This window comes from Scomber japonicus, chromosome 23 (genome assembly GCF_027409825.1).
Source record: "Scomber japonicus isolate fScoJap1 chromosome 23, fScoJap1.pri, whole genome shotgun sequence".
In the NCBI taxonomy this organism is placed as follows: Eukaryota; Metazoa; Chordata; class Actinopteri; order Scombriformes; family Scombridae; genus Scomber; species Scomber japonicus.
The window spans coordinates 4,165,580-4,183,522 of NC_070600.1; the positions used below are offsets into that span (position 1 = coordinate 4,165,580).

Consider the following 17,943-nt stretch of genomic DNA (forward strand, 5'->3'; position numbering starts at 1 on the left):
TGGAGGAGCCGAGAATCAAACTTCCGATTGGTAGACGACCTGCTCTACTTCCTGAGTCGCAGCCTCCCCATTCTTTTGATGTTAATAGTTATATAGTCGCTTTCAGAAACCTAGTATGTAGTAAATGTGGAGTTACAAGGTTTCCACCTAACAGAAGCGCTATCCAATCAGAATAAAATAAAAGTTGTTTTTTCCAGGAAAGTAAGTCTCATGATTGACTTTTATTTGTTAATTTGACGGCTGGGCAAGTAATGATTGGTTAGCGGGCCACAATGCACTGTGGTTAGTTTGTATCAATGAGTGTGTGGGAAAAAATGCTCAACTAGTGGACTGAGCATGAGTTTCAGTGCCTAGGGGCCCCTGGGAGTACTAATCCAGCCTTGTGTCTAAGCTATGATGATGGAAAAAATGACAAACATCTCACATCTCTTCAACTCTTTATTATTACATTACTAAATAAATGTGTTTCTTTAAGCCCTTTCTTTTAATTAGTTTCTCCTCACTGAGATGCATTAGGGAGCAGAGGCTCTGTCTTTCTTAGTGCTGTGTTGAAGGAGGTTTTGTCATTTCACATTTTTAGAGTCTGCTGATGCAAAGCGCTGCAATCACATGCTGTGCTGGGTGTCAAATTTAGAAGACAACAACAAGTTCAATTGGATGTTGTGAAAGGAGCCATGTTAATTGGTAAAGAAAAAAAGAAAAAAAAGCTGTTTTTTAACAGCCGGCTCCCAAAGCTGTGACACACTCTACAACAAGCATAAAAATGTACTAACAACTTGTTCTTTCAACATTATATACACGTGAGAAGAACATGATTTTTGACTGACTCTTCGCTCTGATAGATGAGATCTTTGCAGCAAGTTTGAATTCTCTGGCAGAAAGTTGATTTTCAGAATGTACTGAGAGGAAACAAAGCAGTGGCTATGTGGAAGCTGAGCAAACCTTTGACATTAGAGCCTGACTGATATACAAATCAGCTGATATTATCAGCCAATATTGGTCTATCACATGGTCTATCCATATCAGGGGTGTCAAACATGCGGCCCGTGGGCCAGAACCGGCCCGCCGAGGGGTGTGATCCGGCCCACTTTCCTTTCTGTGTTCTTTTCCTTCCTTCCTTTCTTCCTTCTGTCCTTCCTTCCTACCTTCCTTTTTTCCTTTCTTCGTTCCTTTCTTCCTTCCAACCTTCCTTTTTTCCTTTCTTCCTTCCATCTGTCCTTCCTCCGTTTCTTCCATCTGTCCTTCCTACCTTCCTGTTTTCCTTTCTTCATTCGTTCGTTCCTCCGTTTCTTCCATCTGTCCTTCCTTCCGTCTGTCCTTCCTACCTTTCGTCTCTCTTTCCTTTTGTCTCTCTTTCCTTCCTTCCATTCTTATTTCCTTCCTTTCTTCCCTCCATCCAGGGCTGGAAATTAGCACTCGCCACTCGCCATTTGCGACCCAAATTCCTCAAGTGGCGAGACAGATTTTTAGTATTTGTGATTGTATCTAACTTTTGTATTTATGGTTGTTTTTTCCATAAATACCAAAATTATCCATCTATAAAATATTTATATGAGGAAACCTTTTACAGTGCTGCATACTGCATATGATAATTATATATTAAGAAAGTAGAACTAAAGTGATTCATTACAAGATGATTATTTAAAACATTTCAATTCAATTTCCATTTTGTGAATTTCAAATAAAAGAACAGTCATTTATTTCCTCATTGAAGTTTTCTTAAAAATAGAGTTAAAATCTCGTCTCGTCTCGATCTCGTGAACCCAATATCTTGTCTCGTCTGTTGAGCTGTATCGTCACACCCCTGTGAAATACAAATACAATAGTAAAGCAACGTTTTGGTTTTGGTTAGTAAAATATCTGGTTGGCTAGTAACTTTTTTGATCTACTAGCCACTTGGCTAGTAGATCAAAAAGTTAATTTCAAGCCCTGCCTCCATCTATTTAATGATCCGGCCCACATGATATTAAATTGGTCTGTATGTGGCCCTTGAATGAATATGAGTTTGACACCCCTGATCTATATGTTGTCTGATATGTGCCAATATATTATAGGCAGCATTTAATGTATATGAGCCAAACCCAAACTACTCCCTATACACTACTTCTTCACTACCAAGTGTGGAGGGCACTTCTAATGAAGGGGGAGGGTAGTTGCAGCTCTACCGGAACAAGGAGGCAGCCGTCACCATGGCGATGGATCGATCTATCTATCTATCCATCCATCCATCCATCCATCCGTCCATTCTGATCATATTTGACCCCATATGGGCAAACATATGGGGCTTGGGGAAGTGCTTGAATCATCTTGTACAGGAAGCTCTCTGTTTACATCAGCTGGTTTCAACTCACCCGTATCTACCAGAAACACTCCGTAGTTGTTATGCAGGTCGGAGCTGTCGGGACAGTTTTCTATACCTTTCACATACACCTCATTGGCTTCAGGAAAGCGTTTCTGTGGAAGAACGCAGACAAAATAATAAGAGGATTAAAACAAGAATAAAGTGTGTGTGCCCCTGAAGCGGCTTCTCTAACACTACATTAGTTGCTTTAATTCATGAAGTAGTGATGAGTTACGATACGCCTCTGGGCATCAAGTCAAATGTGTGTCAGTCTGTGTGAGAGACAGATGCTGCTTTTGTGTTGTGTGGATGTTTCACCTGTTCAGCATAGAGTGAAGCCAGACTGGAGTAAGCGTCTGCGAAATTTGAACCGAAGCGTATCGAGTCTTTCAGGAGAGTCTCGGCCTCTTTCTCCTTCCCCTGGGACCTGGAACACATCATCATCATCCTCATCAGAATCAACATCATCCTCTTCCTCCTAAAGAAATCCCTTCTTTCTAAAAAAAACATTACCAACATATTGACCCAGACTGTGAAACCCTTATAAATACAGTTTGTTCTGGAGCTCAGAGAGTTTTAGTCAGACGTTTTCAAAATGATTTCTGATGGGTTAAGTGTTAAAATCGATGCCTGCCTTCTGTTAGCGCTCTTCGGCTCTTCCCTGTAGCACAGAAGTGACTGATATGATTACATTTTTGATGCTCCTGGCTAGAAGAAGAATGTTTTTATCCTGGAAATCTCCCGTCCCTCCTCTTAACACTCAGAAGGTCAATGAGGTCTCTCTACTACAGAGCCGGTCCACACTCCCCTGCCTCCAGATCAGTGACTACTCTGACTGCTCTTTGTCTGTTAAGAGTACAATGTACATTCATCAATAGGCAAGGCAAGGCAAGGCAGTTTTATTTATATAGCGCATTTCATACACAATGGCAACTCAATGTGCTTTACATAAAACAGAAAAACATGTAATTTGAGAAACATTAAAACATACAATTAAACATTTTGTATGTTTAATTGTATGTTTTAAACATTTACAGAAAAATAGAAAGGGAGAAATAAAATACTAGAATATAACATTAAATATAAGATTGCAGCATAAAATAATGATTTGCTTCATTTGCTTGGAATTTAAAAATGAACCAACTGAAGCAGAATATTGAATTTAGGAAGACCCTCCCACTATCACTGGTAGGGAGAATAAACGCCATTAAAATGGTAGTTCTCCCACGTTTTTTATATATCTTCCAATCAATACCATCCTGCGTTCCACAAGCATACTTCAGGGAATTGGATTCAATAGTGACTGCTTTTCTTTGCCAAAACAAAGTAGCACGCATAAGCAAAAAACAGAGGGTGGCTTCGGCCTACCAGACTTCAAATGTTTCTATTGGGCAGCACATCTAAATATTCTGGCTTTCTGGAGGAGTTTGAACCTCACTGAGGATACAACCAAACCATCCCCTGCCTGGCTTTCTTTAGAGCAAGCAGCATGTGAAGGGACCTCTCTTCTAGCCCTATTAAACAGCCCCATCAGAATTAGCAAATCCCTGTACAAAGGTAACTTTATGATACACAACTCAATAAAAAATTGGAATCAGATTAAATCACACTTGAAGGCCCCAAATATGTACAGGGATACACCAATTTGTGACAATCATGCTTTCAAGCCTTCTGCTGGGGACCCAGTGTTTGCTCGGTGGAGGGAGAAGGGAGTGGGGTTCTTGAGCGATTTGTATCAGGGGGGGCACCTGATGTCTTTTGAACAACTGAAAACTAAGTATAACCTGCCAGTCTCGCCAGTCCGTTATCTACAGATCAGAAATTTTATAAAGACCCATGTATCAACGCTGGCAGGCATTCACAACACACTGCACTTGAAAGAATAATGAAAATTTTGCCAGGTAAAAAAGGAGCAGTATCAAGTCTATATCAGACGATCTTCAGTCAGATAGAAACTAACACAGAAAAACAAAGGTCTGAGTGGGAGTCTGAACTGGGAGTACCCCTTTCCATTGAATACTGGGAAACATGCCTTTCAAATATTCATCGATGCTCAATTAATGTTAGACACAAACTAATTCAGTTCAAAATAATACATAGACTACACTATTCGAAGCTAAAAGTTAACAAGATGTATCCTAATGTATCAGCCTTGTGTAACAAATGCAGGAATCAGGTTGGAACACTCACTCATCAACTTTGGACGTGTCCCAGTCTTCACTCATTCTGGTCTTCAATAGTTGATTTTCACTCAAAAGGCATTTAATAGGCTATGTGAACCCTGCCCCTTGGTGGCCATTCTGGGATCAGCGGGTGACTCGACTCAGTACTCTAACAGTCCAAAGTCTGTACAACTGTCTTTATGCTTTGGTGCCATGTTGGCTAAAAGGCTTATCTTAAAACATTGAATGTCGGATAATGTTCCTTCAATTTAAATGTGGTTGAGGGAGCTTAGTGAGATCCTATGCATGGAGAAACTAAGATATAAAAATGCAGGCAGACGGGCAATTTTTGACAAAGTATGGGAGCCAGTCTTAAAATACCTGAAGGACTTGAGAGAGGTCAATGTTACAATATGAACAATTTCTCAGGACAACTATGTGATGATACTGACTATAAGCAGGTCCTTTTTTTTGTTATGTTATTCATTTCACCTGTTATCAGATTCATGGCTTCTGCTTAGTTCTTGCCGTTGTCGTTGTCCTGTAAATTTGCAGCTCATTGCACATTTTTGTGTCTTGTATTTTTGTTGTTGTTGTTTTGCAACAGTACCCAGGTTGTGCAGAAATCCACCAAATTGTCAATTCCAGTCTACTTATGTTTGATATTGCTGCTGTGTTTTTTTTTCTTTCTCTCTCTTTACCCTTTACTTTAGTTCTGTATATTACAAAAAACATGCTAAACTATGATTGCTTCGTAAGTAACATGTATTCTATCCAATGTGCACTTGGCAATAAAAAGAATATATATGTATATATATATATATAAAAAAGGGACAGAGTGCAAATGAAAGATTAAAAATCTAAAGTAAATTAAATCTAAAGTGCTTTAAAAGAGCTCAATCATAAGCACAGGAGACGAGAAGTGTTTTTCACCTGGATTTAAAAATGTTCACAGTTGGGGCTGATTTCAGTTCTGCTGGTAGTTTGTTCCAGTTGTGTGCAGCATAACAGCTAAAAGCTGCTTCACCATGTTTAGTTTGAACTCTGGGCTCAACTATCTGACCTGAGTCAGTAGATCTCAGAGCTATACTGGATTTATATTCTACTAACATGTCATGTATGTATTCTGGACCTAAACCATTCAGTGATTTGTAGACCCGTAGCAGAACTTTAGAATCTATTCTATAGCTGACTGGGAGCCAGTGTAAAGACTTTAGAACTGGAGTAATGTGCTCTGATCTCTTTGTTTTGGTTAAAACTCGAGCTGCAATTGTTTAATGCTTTTTTGTGGGAGTCCAGTCAGAAGTTACAGTAGTCAAGTCTACTTGAGATGAAAGCATGAATCAACTTCTCCTGGTCTGTTTGGGACATAACACCCTTCACTCTGGATATGTTCTTAAGCTGATAGAAGGCTGTTTTGGTGATTGATTTGATATGACTGCTGAAAGTCAAATCTGAGTCTATCAGCACGCCAAGGTTTCGGACTTGTTTACTGACAGCAATCCTCTTCTCTTTATTGCCAAAAACAATTACCTCAGTTTTGTCCTGATTTAATTGAAGGAAATGTTGGTTCATCCAATTAGTTACTTGCTCTAAACAGTGACACAGTGACACAGTGACTGTATTGGACTGTAGTCGTCTGGAAACAGTGCTAGGTATATCTGCGTGTCATCTGCATAACTGTGATAGTCTACATTAGAGTTCTGCAGAATTTGACCCAAAGGCAGCATATATAGACTGAACAGAAGGGGTCCAAGAACTGACCCCTGAGGAACTCCACGTCATAGCCACTCGATCGGATTCATAACTTCCAATGGTCACAAAATAACTCCGCTGAGGACCTGAACCAGTCTAGGACTGTTCCGCTGAGTCCTGCCCAAGTTTCCAACCTGTTCAACAGTATAGTGTGATCCACAGTGTCAAACGCAGCACTGAGATCCAACAGGACCAGAACTGACACCTTACCTGAGTCAGTGTTCAACCTTATGTCATTTAACACTCTAATAAGAGCTGTTTCTGTACTGTGGTTAGGTCAGAAGCCTGATTGAAATTTGTCAAAAAGGCCACTGGAGTTCAAGAAATTGCTGAATTGATTAACAACCACTTTCTCAACGATCTTGGCTATAAAAGGAAGATTTGAGATAGGTCTGTAGTTGGTTAACATGGAAGCATCCAGCGTTTTTTAAGAGTGGCTCAATGGCAGCTACTTTTAGGGGTTTAGGAAACGTGCCTGATTGAAGTGAGCTATTTATTACTTGTCTCAAATCTGTTTGGACAGAGTTCACAAGAGTTTTAAAAAAATCTGATGCCATTTTGTCAAGACAGCATGTTGATGGTTTTAGATGCTGAACTGTTTCCTCTATGGTTTTTGGTCAACTGTTTTAAATTCTGACATCGCAGTTGAGTTATTCCTGGGAGGTCTTAGGGATTGTGTCATTTTATCGTTTTGTTGATTTGTGTTGATATTTAACCTTATGGACTGGATTTTTTCACTGAAAAGGCAAATTCATTGCATTTTTCTGTGGAAAGGAGTTCTGGAGCTATCTGTTGAGGGGGGTTTGTAAGCTTATCAACCGTAGCAAACAGAGTACGAGTGTTGTTTATGTTCTTATTAATAATTTCAGAAAAGTGTCGCTGTCTAGCTTTGAGTAACTCATAGTTAAAATTACAAAGACTTTGTTTGTAGAGGTCAAGGTGAATTTGGAGTTTAGTTTTTCTCCACTTACGCTCTGCTTTCCTGCATTCTGTTTTTGTTGAATGTTGAATATAAATATCATCATCATCATTCTCACTATTGTCATAAGTAACAGCATTAGTAGAACCATTCTTATTATTGTATCATCATCATCATCACTCACTACTATCAACATTATTCTAAATATCATAATCATCTTCATCATCATTCTCACTATTATCATCATCATCATTCCATCATTAATAACAGCATTAGTAGGGCCCTTATTATTATTCTCTCTTCCTCATAATCATCACCATCATGATCTCTGTCACTTTCATCATCATCCTCGCTATCATCATAACAGCATTAGTAGCAGTATTGCCATCTTCATCATCATAAGTAACAACCTCAGTAACACCTTTATTTTCTCATCATCACTAGCACTATTGTCATCTTCATCATCATCATCATCATCCTCATTATCATCATAAGTAGTCACTATTGCCATCTTCATCATCCTCCTCCTCACTATCATCATCAGTAACAGGTCAGTAGCACTATTGTCATCTTCACCATCATCATCCTCACTATCAACATAAGTAACAGCATCAGTAACACCTTTATTATTTTCTCATCAACATAATCACTAGCACTATTGTCATCTTCATCATCCTCATTCTCATCATAAGTAACAGCATCAGTAGCACTGTCATCTTCATCATCATCATCATGCTCATTATAATCATAAGTAACAGCATCAGTAGCACTGTCATCTTCATCATCATCATCATCATCATCCTCATTATAATCATAAGTAACAGCATCAGTAGCACTATTGTCATCTTCATCATCATCATCCTCATTATCATCATAAGTAACAGCATCAGTAGCACTATTGTCATCTTCATCATCATCATCCTCACTATCATCATAAGTAACAGCATCAGTAGCACTATTCTCATCTTCATCATCATCATCATCCTCGCTATCATAAGTAACAGCATCATTAGCGCTATTGTTATCTTCATCATCCTCACTATCATCATAACAGCATCAGTAGCACGATTGTCATCCTCATCTTCCTCATTATCACCATAAGTAACAGGATCAGTAGCACTATTGTCATCTTCATCATCATCCTCCTCATTATCATCATAAGTAACATCATCATCATCCTCACTATGATAAGTAACAGGATCAGTAGCACTACTGTCATCTTTACCATCATTATCCTCACTATCATAATAAGTAACATCATCGTAGCACTATTGTCATCATCATCTTCATCATCCTCATTATCATCATAAGTAACAACATCAGTAGCACCTTTATTATTATTTTCTCATCATCATCATCTTCACTATCATCATAAGTAACAGTATCATTAGCACCCTTATTATTGTTTTCTCATCATCATCATCATCATCATCATCATCATCATCATCAGAGCTGTAACAAGTTGATTAATTGATAGTTGATTAATTGATTGACTAAATAAATTGGCATCTGTTTTTATAAGTCAATAATAGATAATAAAATTGTTTTAGTCAATTTTTAAGCAGAAATCTCAAAAGATTTACATATATGAGAGGAAATGGAATATCTTTAAGTTACAGATTGTTGATCATAAAAGACATTTGAAGGTATTAAATTTGATTCTGAGATTTTATAATTATAATTTTGGAGATTTTCTTTCATTTTGTAGACAAAACTATTCATTGATGACTCAAAATGATATTTCCACAGACTAACTGATAATGAAAGTAATCGCTAATCATCATCCTCATCATCATCAGTAGCAGCATTATTATAATATTTTTAATCACAGATTATAGGCTTTTTTATTTTATTATAACACAATGGAACACACACACACACACACACAGAACTTTAGTGGATTTGCAGCAGTGGATCGATGGCTCAGTTTGTTTGTGTGTTGTCACAGTTTAGCTGATAACACAGAGATGGTAATGGAGCCGAGCTGTTATAATGGACTTCATTTCATCTTCTATTATTGATGTAATTTTCTATTAGAAGCAGCAGAGCTCAGTCCACGTTGTCTAACCACAAAACAAACACACTCAAGAATAACTCCACAGCTGTATAAAGAGCGTGTCACAATACAGCAGCAGTGTCAGGACTCAGGCTAATTGAGAGCTTTCATTCAGCAAGCGTGGCGAGTCATTCATTTTTAGGTCCTTCAGTTTCTGACTGCAGTATGATTAACGACCGTGCAACTTTAGCTGACCGTTCATTTCAGTGGGAGTCCTGAGGCTATGTTTCAACATATCTCTCTATTCAATTTCTGCCAGTGTTGCCACATTGTGACTCTAAGGTGCTGCACCACAGAACCAAAAGCAATGAATCTGTACTTTAATTATATATCTGAAAAGAAGCCAAAACAGAAATATACTCAGCAGTTTGTGCATTCACTGCATTCTCAGAATAATTACAACTTTTAAAGCATATATTTTATTATTAGTGACTTCTGATTATTGAAAAATTTCTGATTTCCTTTAAAAGTTTGATAGAATTATCCTATAGAAATCCAAGAGGTGAAATACAATCATTGTTTTGGAATTAAGTTCCAACTCAAGAACAAGTACCAAGTCTTCAAATTCCTTAAATGTTGTAATGTACTGAATCAGGTCGGCTGAATCAGTCATCTCATTTAAGTCCCTTCTTAACCCTTACGTACTGTTCAGGGTCAAATTTGACCCATTTAACCATTTGAGAGCAGTAAAAACACCATATACACATTTCTTTACCTAATGTGTCCCACAGTATACAAACATGGAAATAAAATGCATCATTTTTTTGTGCAGTTGATACATTTTTATATATATGTATATAAAAATTATATTTTATTTTTTTATGAAAAATAAAAATTTATGAATGTGAATTGGTGTAGAGACTAATTATGAGTCAGAATATGAACAGTATATGAGGGTTAAAAGATACTTTTTTTGTAGAGCCTTTCCTGACTTTATTCGAATGTTCCTTGAAATGCTTTTTGCTGATTGTGTCACCTATTCTCAAACATGGGCCCCTGAACAATGGACAAAATCTATAATACACACACTGCTCAGGATATTTGGAAATTTAAGTGAGATAAAATATACTGAATTATAACACATGCTATGCCAACCATGAACGTTTCTCCCTTCTCCTGTCTTTATTGTGGTGATGGAAAGAAGGAGAGTGTTTGATTTCTATTGCAGTGATCATCCTGTGGAGCTGAGGGAACAAAGACACTTTTTTAGCAACAATTAGGAAGCTGCTGCAGGAACATTAAGACGCTCTCTAGCTACGAGGGTTGTTGCCATTTTTAGGATTACTTCACACAGCTGAGGAAAAAATAATGGATTATAATGGAGACTTTCTTTCTATGAGAGAGTGTTCAAACGTTGCTAACACATTTGCAAATGCTCCAGCTGTGACGAGTGTCTTCATTTTCTGTCACAAAGTGAAGCTTTGTCAACTCAAGCTTTTGTTGTGTGTGTGATAGAAAGTGGGTGCTGTCAACACGCATGTCAGACAGCCTTTTTAGTGTGTGTATGTGTGTGTGTGTGAGAGTGAGTGAGTGAGTATAAGGGAAAAAAAGAGAGAGTGTGTCTTACTTGAGGAGGTTTCCCAGGTTGAAGAGAGCTCGGTTATGTTGAGGGTTAGTGTCCAGTGCTTTCCTGTAGTAGCGCTCTGCCTCCTCTGGGCTGCGTGTCAGAGTGCCCAGATTGTTCATGGCGCTGGCGTGGCGGGGGTATAACCTGAGAGGAAGAGGAGGGGGACATGAAGATCTTAAACTCTCAATAATTCAGTTTGTATTGATCTAGAATGAAATGTTTATTTGTACATAGCTGAGGAAATGTAAGAGCATTTACTCCAACAATATCTTTATTTATTTTCGGACATAGTAACACATACATATAACTACTGGGACTCCAGACATATGCCCCAAACCATGTAGAACCCATGTTCCAATTCACGACCAAGACATAACAACAAAACAACACAAATAGTAAATATAAATCACTAACGAAAAAAGGGAACTTAAGTACACAATAAAAAACAATACAAATACTACATAAGTAAATAAAAATAAATAATAAAATAATAAATAATAGAAATAAGAATACAGATAGGGGAGAATAAATACAAAACCAACCATACACTGCTCATATTCACAAGTGTGCACTGCACATGAATTAGAAAGTGGTCAGTCCACACCAGACAGTAAACATTTTTCCCAAATGGACTACAGAGGGCTACTTATGGGTCATCCCCAGGTGTTTCCACCAAACCGGACAAGTCTTTATTCGAAAGAAAATTTCTAAAGGGGCCCCAGATGTTATCAAAAATAGATTGTTTACCCTTGATTGCATATGTGATCTTTTCTAAGGGCAGAGTTACTGTTAATTCAGAAAGCCATTTACCTATCCTTGGTCTATCCACCTCTTTCCAAGCTATTGCAATGACTCTTTTGGCCAACAACAGGCCTATATCTAAAAATAATCGATGCTTCTTTCTTATGTTACAATTAGCTGGGTAGATACCCAATAGAAATATTTTTGGATCTAAATGTAATTTTATCTCTAATATTTCCTCAATACACTGTTTCACTTCTTCCCAGAATTTCTTTATTTGAGAACACTGCCATAAACAATGGAAAATCGTGCCCTTTTCTTTGTCACATTTTATGCAAACATCCGGTATAGCGTTATTGAATTTATTAAGTTTAACTGGAGTCATATAAGAACGCATTAACCAGTTGTACTGCAGAAATTTTAAACAAGTGTTCACTGTTTGTAATTGTGCTTTGGTACATGTCCTCTCCCACTCCTCAATGGAGATATTCTCCTGTAGGTCCTCTCTCCAGGACTCAAGCTTATTTACTGAGAATTCTGAAGATTCACCAACCAATTCATTATATATTTTGGAGATCAAGCCCCTTCCCTGACAGTCTTTCACCATCATTTATTCGAGTGTTGATAGGCTAGGAATGGACAGGGACTGATTTTGTTGAGTTCTAATAAAATCCCTCAGTTGTAAATATCTAAAGAACTGACTGCGAGCTAAGACGTGTTTGACAACAATTTCATCAAAAGACAACAGATGTTTATCGTCAGTACTATAAAGATCTCCTATTTTTTGTAACCCCTGTTCAGCCCAAATTCGAAACCCCCCCTCACCTCCTCCTGGGGGGAAGAGATCATTTCCCCATATCGGACTAAATAATGAGAGTGAATCAACTACTTTGAAATATTTCTTAACTTGTTGCCACACACTAATCATATTTTTAGCCATAGGATTCTTGGTGTTATTTTTGAGTTTCTTAAAATTAGCTGAGTACAGGTAAATGGGCAAAGGCAGCTTCAGTGTATCACCTTCCATTTCTCTCCACAGTGGCACATTCTCCTCAGAGTAGTAGAACATCAGTGTTCTCAGTTGCGCCGCCCAGTAGTACCATAGTGGGTTTGGGCATTTAAGCCCTCCTCTATCGTACTGCAAGTACAACAATGATAGGCGCAGCCTGGGGCGTCTATTGTTCCACAAAACTTGATGAAAAGTGTTTTCAGCTGAGAAAATAAATTGCTTGGAGGCGGCAGAGGTAAATTTTGAAATAAATACAACAGTTTAGGGAGTACATTCATTTTGAGAGTGTTAATTTTCCCCATTAACAACACTGATAAAGCAGCCCATCTATCTAAATAATTTGAGACCTCTTGCATAACTGGTCTATAGTTAGTTTCTATGATATTGTTAAGCAATGGAACAAATTGAATGCCTAAATAAGAGAAAGAATTGATGATTTTAAATTGCGCAACTACATTCGTTGGATTTTCCCTGTCTACATGGTTTAATAACATAATGGAAGTTTTAGATTTATTAATCTTATAACCTGAAATCTTACCGAACTCCCTAATCAAGTCTAGCAAGTTTTCGTAACCCCCTGCAGTTCCATGAAGTCATTTTAATCTTTATCTCACTAGACATTTGTGTAGTTTGTATAGTAATATTCCCCAAACATTTTAAGAAGACTGTAAAAAGTAAAAAAAGAAACAACCAAAAGAAGAACATAAATACTACTACTAACGAACACTATACCCAAACCATCACCCATATCCAGGACACTTCGCCTGAATTTCTTCCCCCTGTAATCCTTAAACTTCCAGATAGCGTATAACTGTTCCACCAAAAGGGTAGGACAGTATCACTGAGCTACAAAAAACAAAAAAACTCAAAATATAAACCCCAAATAGCTATTTTAAAGTTAACAACACGAGCACTAGCCTTACACATACTGTAATAAACATTATTTATTTAACAACGGTGTATATTCATCAATGTAGTTTGTGCCAGCTCGGCTCAATCTTGCGTCTTTTATTTTTCTCATCAGCTGTTACCTTCTACTTTGTAAACCGTGACACCCCAGATCCATTCCTAATAGTTCAGCCTGGTCCTCTTCTGACCTGATCCGTTTGATGAAGTCATCCACTTCGACGTGGTTGTTAAAGATGTGAGACCGTTCCTTATAAATCACAATCAGTCGGGCAGGGGGGATGATGCCATATCGGAGTCCCATTGAACGGAGCTGCCGTCTCACCTCGTCAAATTCCTTTTGCTTCTTGTGAACACCGGCTGCCACGTCCTGGTAAAACCTCACCGTCTGGTTCTTGTATCGTACTTCTCTTTTTGTTTTGGCTGCTCTCGTCACCAATTATTTATCCCTGAAGTTCAAAAACTTCATTATCAGCGTTCGGGGTGAAGGATTGTTGTGTGCACTTGGCCCGATTCTGTGAGCCCTCTCCACGGTCAGTTTTGTGCGCCCCAGCGGGAGCTCCAGTGCGTCCGGTAGCCAATTCTCCAAAAAGGCACAGGCGTCTTCACCCTCCACTCCCTCCGGTAAATTGACAAGCCTCAAATTGGAGTGCCATGATCTCGTCTCCAGGTCCAGTAGTTTCCCCTCCAAGTCCTTATTTTTGTTTTCTAGGACCTGTACTTTTGTTTGGAGCGAGGCAACATTATCTTCAGTTGTCGAAATCCTTGTCTCTGCCTCAGTGACACGCTCTACACAGTCAGTGATGTCTTTCCTGACACTTTCAATAGCGGACATTATGCCATCAAACCTGGTGGAAAACTCAGTTTTCATGTCGTTAATAGCAGTCAGAATGGCAGTCGATATAGGACCGGGCTCTCCCACCGCCTCGTCATTGCTTCTATCCAGCGATTTATCCTTCGGAGTCGGGCTAACATTAGCCTTGACGGAGTCCATGGCTTTGATGTTAGCTGAGGATTTCTTGCTAGTGCTCGACGCCGTAAATTCCGACAATGTAGCTTGAAGAGTTTTGTTTCGCCCTTGACTGACTTTTTTCTGTGACGCCGGCATTACCCTAAACTTATTTATCGAAATGGAGGTATTTCACTAGCTCAAGTACAATATTTAAGAAGGATTTCGCCAACAGGGCAGCAGAGCAGGTTAATGCACGTCCACTCAGCGCGCTATGGAGTTAGATTTGTTTCATAATGTTGTGTGCGTGCAGATCGACAATCTGTGTGTAAATGTGTAATCTGTAAATATAAACACCTTCCACAAATACAAAAAAAAAAATTTGTATACTCACAAAAATATTTTGCAAATATAAAACGGATCTGCAAATACACAAACAAATTCCACAAATATAAAAAATACATTAAATTAATTTACAAATAAATGAAAAGCATTTGTGAACTCAGTTTTTATTTGTGAATCGAAAAAACATTTGTGGATCTCAGTTATACGCCTGTGGATTTGCTTTTTACACACACGGAGTTTTGAAACAAACTTTCCGCCGGTCCGAACGAAAATCCACTCGTATCACTCGGCTATTTTCGGATAGCAAGCGATCGCCTACTGGTGACGTCATTTCCGCATATCAAAGTAAGAGCACGCAGTCTTTCTATGAGCTTTTTAAAATATTTATCAGCGATAAGTGACGTGCATTCATGGTTTCATGTTAATGTCATGCAGTGATTATTAGTGTATGTTTATTTGTTCTATGTATATTATCTAGCACACACTTTCATATACATTTCTGTTTGAGTATGAAAGGCACCAGGATGCTTGTGGGCAACATTCAGACAATTTTTATCGTTAAACAATAATAAAAAATAAACACAGCTATTCATAAGACAGAATGAATACAAATGTAAAATATATTATTATTATTATTTTTATTATTGTTTAATGATAAATATTGTCTTTTAAATGCTGTGCTGAAAATGTCTAAATCTTAAAACCCATAACTTTCTACTGATTACACTAGTATTGAAAGGTTGTGAAGAGATGTCTGGATGTCAGTCACCAGCAGTCTACAGGGGCCCTCTTTACAGGTTGGATTGTTATGACTTCTGGTCTATTTACAATGCATCTTAATCATATTTGCAATGTATAAAATCCTGCACCCTGTTCGTTCTCCCAGCCCGCAACATGAATGCTCACACATAGACATTAGAACTACATTAGTAAGAGTACACTACTAATAAGATGTGAAGTGCGTTGTGACTTTTACCCATCTGAAAGAATAAATGAAAAATATAAAGGATGAGGTGGCTGATAACTGCTTACTGAAGAAGCAGCCAAGCCACCGTTTTAGAGAGCTGAACATTGCCCACAAGCATCCTGGTGCCTTTCATACTCAAACAGAAATGTATATGAAAGTGTGTGCTAGATAATATACATAGAACAAATAAACACACACTAATAATCACTGTATGACATTAACATGAAACCATGAATGCACGTCACTTATCGCTGATAAACATTTTAAAAAGCTCATAGAAAGACTGCGTGCTCTTACTTTGATATGCGGAAATGACGTCACCAGTAGGTGATCGCTTGCTATCCGAAAATAGCCGAGTGATACGAGTGGATTTTCGTTCGGACCGGCGGAAAGTTTGTTTCAAAACTCCGTGTGTGTAAAAAGCAAATCCACAGGCGTAGAACTGGGATCCACAAATGTTTTTTCGATTCACAAATAAAAACTGAGTTCACAAATGCTTTTCATTTATTTGTAAATTAATGTAATGTATTTTTTATATTTGTGGAATTTGTTTGTGTATTTGCAGATCCGTTTTATATTTGCAAAATATTTTTGTGAGTATACAAATCTTTTTTTTGTATTTGTGGAAGGTGTTTATATTTACAGATTACACATTTACACACAGATTGTCGATCTGCACGCACACAACATTATGAAACAAATCTAACTCCATACAAAACTCTCATATTTCAGCATTGTTCAAAAGCCTTTGAAGTCCAATATATCTACACCAATCCATGTGCAAATCAAAAGTCCTTATCGCTCTCATGTAAAAAATAAAACCACCTTAAATCCCTGACGAGTTCCATCTTAAAATATGACACATCTACATTTACTAAAGTTTGTCACATTTTTAAAATTATTTCAGTATGTAATATATTTTAGTATCACCCACACTGCACATAACACAAAGAACATCTGTTAATGTGTGATATTGAGATACAGGCAGTGCAGTTGAAAAAAGTTGGAGCCATGTTTTTACACTTTTTGCACCAAGTAATATTTGTATATTAACAATGGATCAGATGAGTATAATATGAAAAGTGCTTTCAGTGATGAATCCACAGCCAACTCTGCAGTTCCCCTCAGTGTTTTACACTTTTTAACTGTAGCCCCTTGTTCTGGTTTCCAGCAGAATTCAGCAGGTGGACACAAAAACAACTGTTAATGAATTCTAATGTTGCTTTGTGTAAATCAGCAACTGTTTGCTTATCCCCCAAACTATTCCATAAAAGATCATATGGCTGCAGGTTTTTATTCCAAACAATCAGGAGTTTCAGACAGCTGACTGATTGAATCCTGTGCTCTTGATTGGTTGGAACAACAACCTGCAGGCACACGACTGTAGCCCCTTGTTCTGGTTTCCAGCAGAATTCAGCAGGTGGACACAAAAACAACTGTTAATGAATTCTAATGTTGCTTTGTGTAAATCAGCAACTGTTTGCTTATCCCCCAAACTATTCCATAAAAGATCATGTGGCTGCAGGTTTTTATTCCAAACAATCAGGAGTTTCAGACAGCTGACTGATTGAATCCTGTGCTCTTGATTGGTTGGAACAACAACCTGCAGGCACACGACCCTTTATGGAATAGTTTAGGACATATCTGCCCTTAGGTGAGAATATGTCAGTTATTGTGTTTTGAAGTTGTTACTCTGCCCACAAGTGCTAAAAAAAGATCAATGAATTCTGCTTTCAAGGTCCAGTGTGATCTGAAATTCAAAGCATAGGACTGGAATTCCCCCGAATACACTGACATGTCTCATAAATAAATACAATGACTACAAAATCTAACTATAAATCTAAGTTATAAAAGGTATTATTATACAATGTGGATTCATGTGACAGGAGAACAAACACTTTCTCATGTTAACCAGGCGGGGAGTTCCGGTCCTCTGAAATGAGACCAACATGGAAGTAACTTAGAACTGCATTCTATCAAAAGGCCACCAGGGGGCGACCGTTTTGGTGTCAAAAGGACTTCCGTCTCTATACAAACCAATGGAGAATTCAACAACCAACTTCTCACTTGATTTCTAACCTCAGTAAATGTTTTCAAAATGTGTTTATGGTCCCAATCGCTAGTTTAAAGCCTTCTTCAATGCAGTATGATGTTCATTTATGAAATTTTGGCCTCCCTGATTTTATATTTGATGATAAAGCAGGGTATGCATTAGGGCGTGGCTAT

The 17,943-nt window shown here is 37.9% G+C and overlaps 1 protein-coding gene across 1 annotated transcript in view; it reads right to left on the bottom strand.

Annotated features, from left to right (window-relative positions):
* The window catches only part of tmtc1 (transmembrane O-mannosyltransferase targeting cadherins 1), a 207,656-nt gene that overhangs the window by 32,300 nt on the left and 157,413 nt on the right, over window positions 1-17,943 (bottom strand). The window contains exons 11-13 of the mRNA XM_053314047.1: window positions 10,801-10,944; window positions 2,660-2,768; window positions 2,352-2,454 (exon numbers count right to left, since the gene is read on the bottom strand). Coding sequence (XP_053170022.1) covers window positions 2,352-2,454; window positions 2,660-2,768; window positions 10,801-10,944 — 356 coding nt within the window. The remainder of the gene's footprint in view (window positions 1-2,351; window positions 2,455-2,659; window positions 2,769-10,800; window positions 10,945-17,943) is intronic.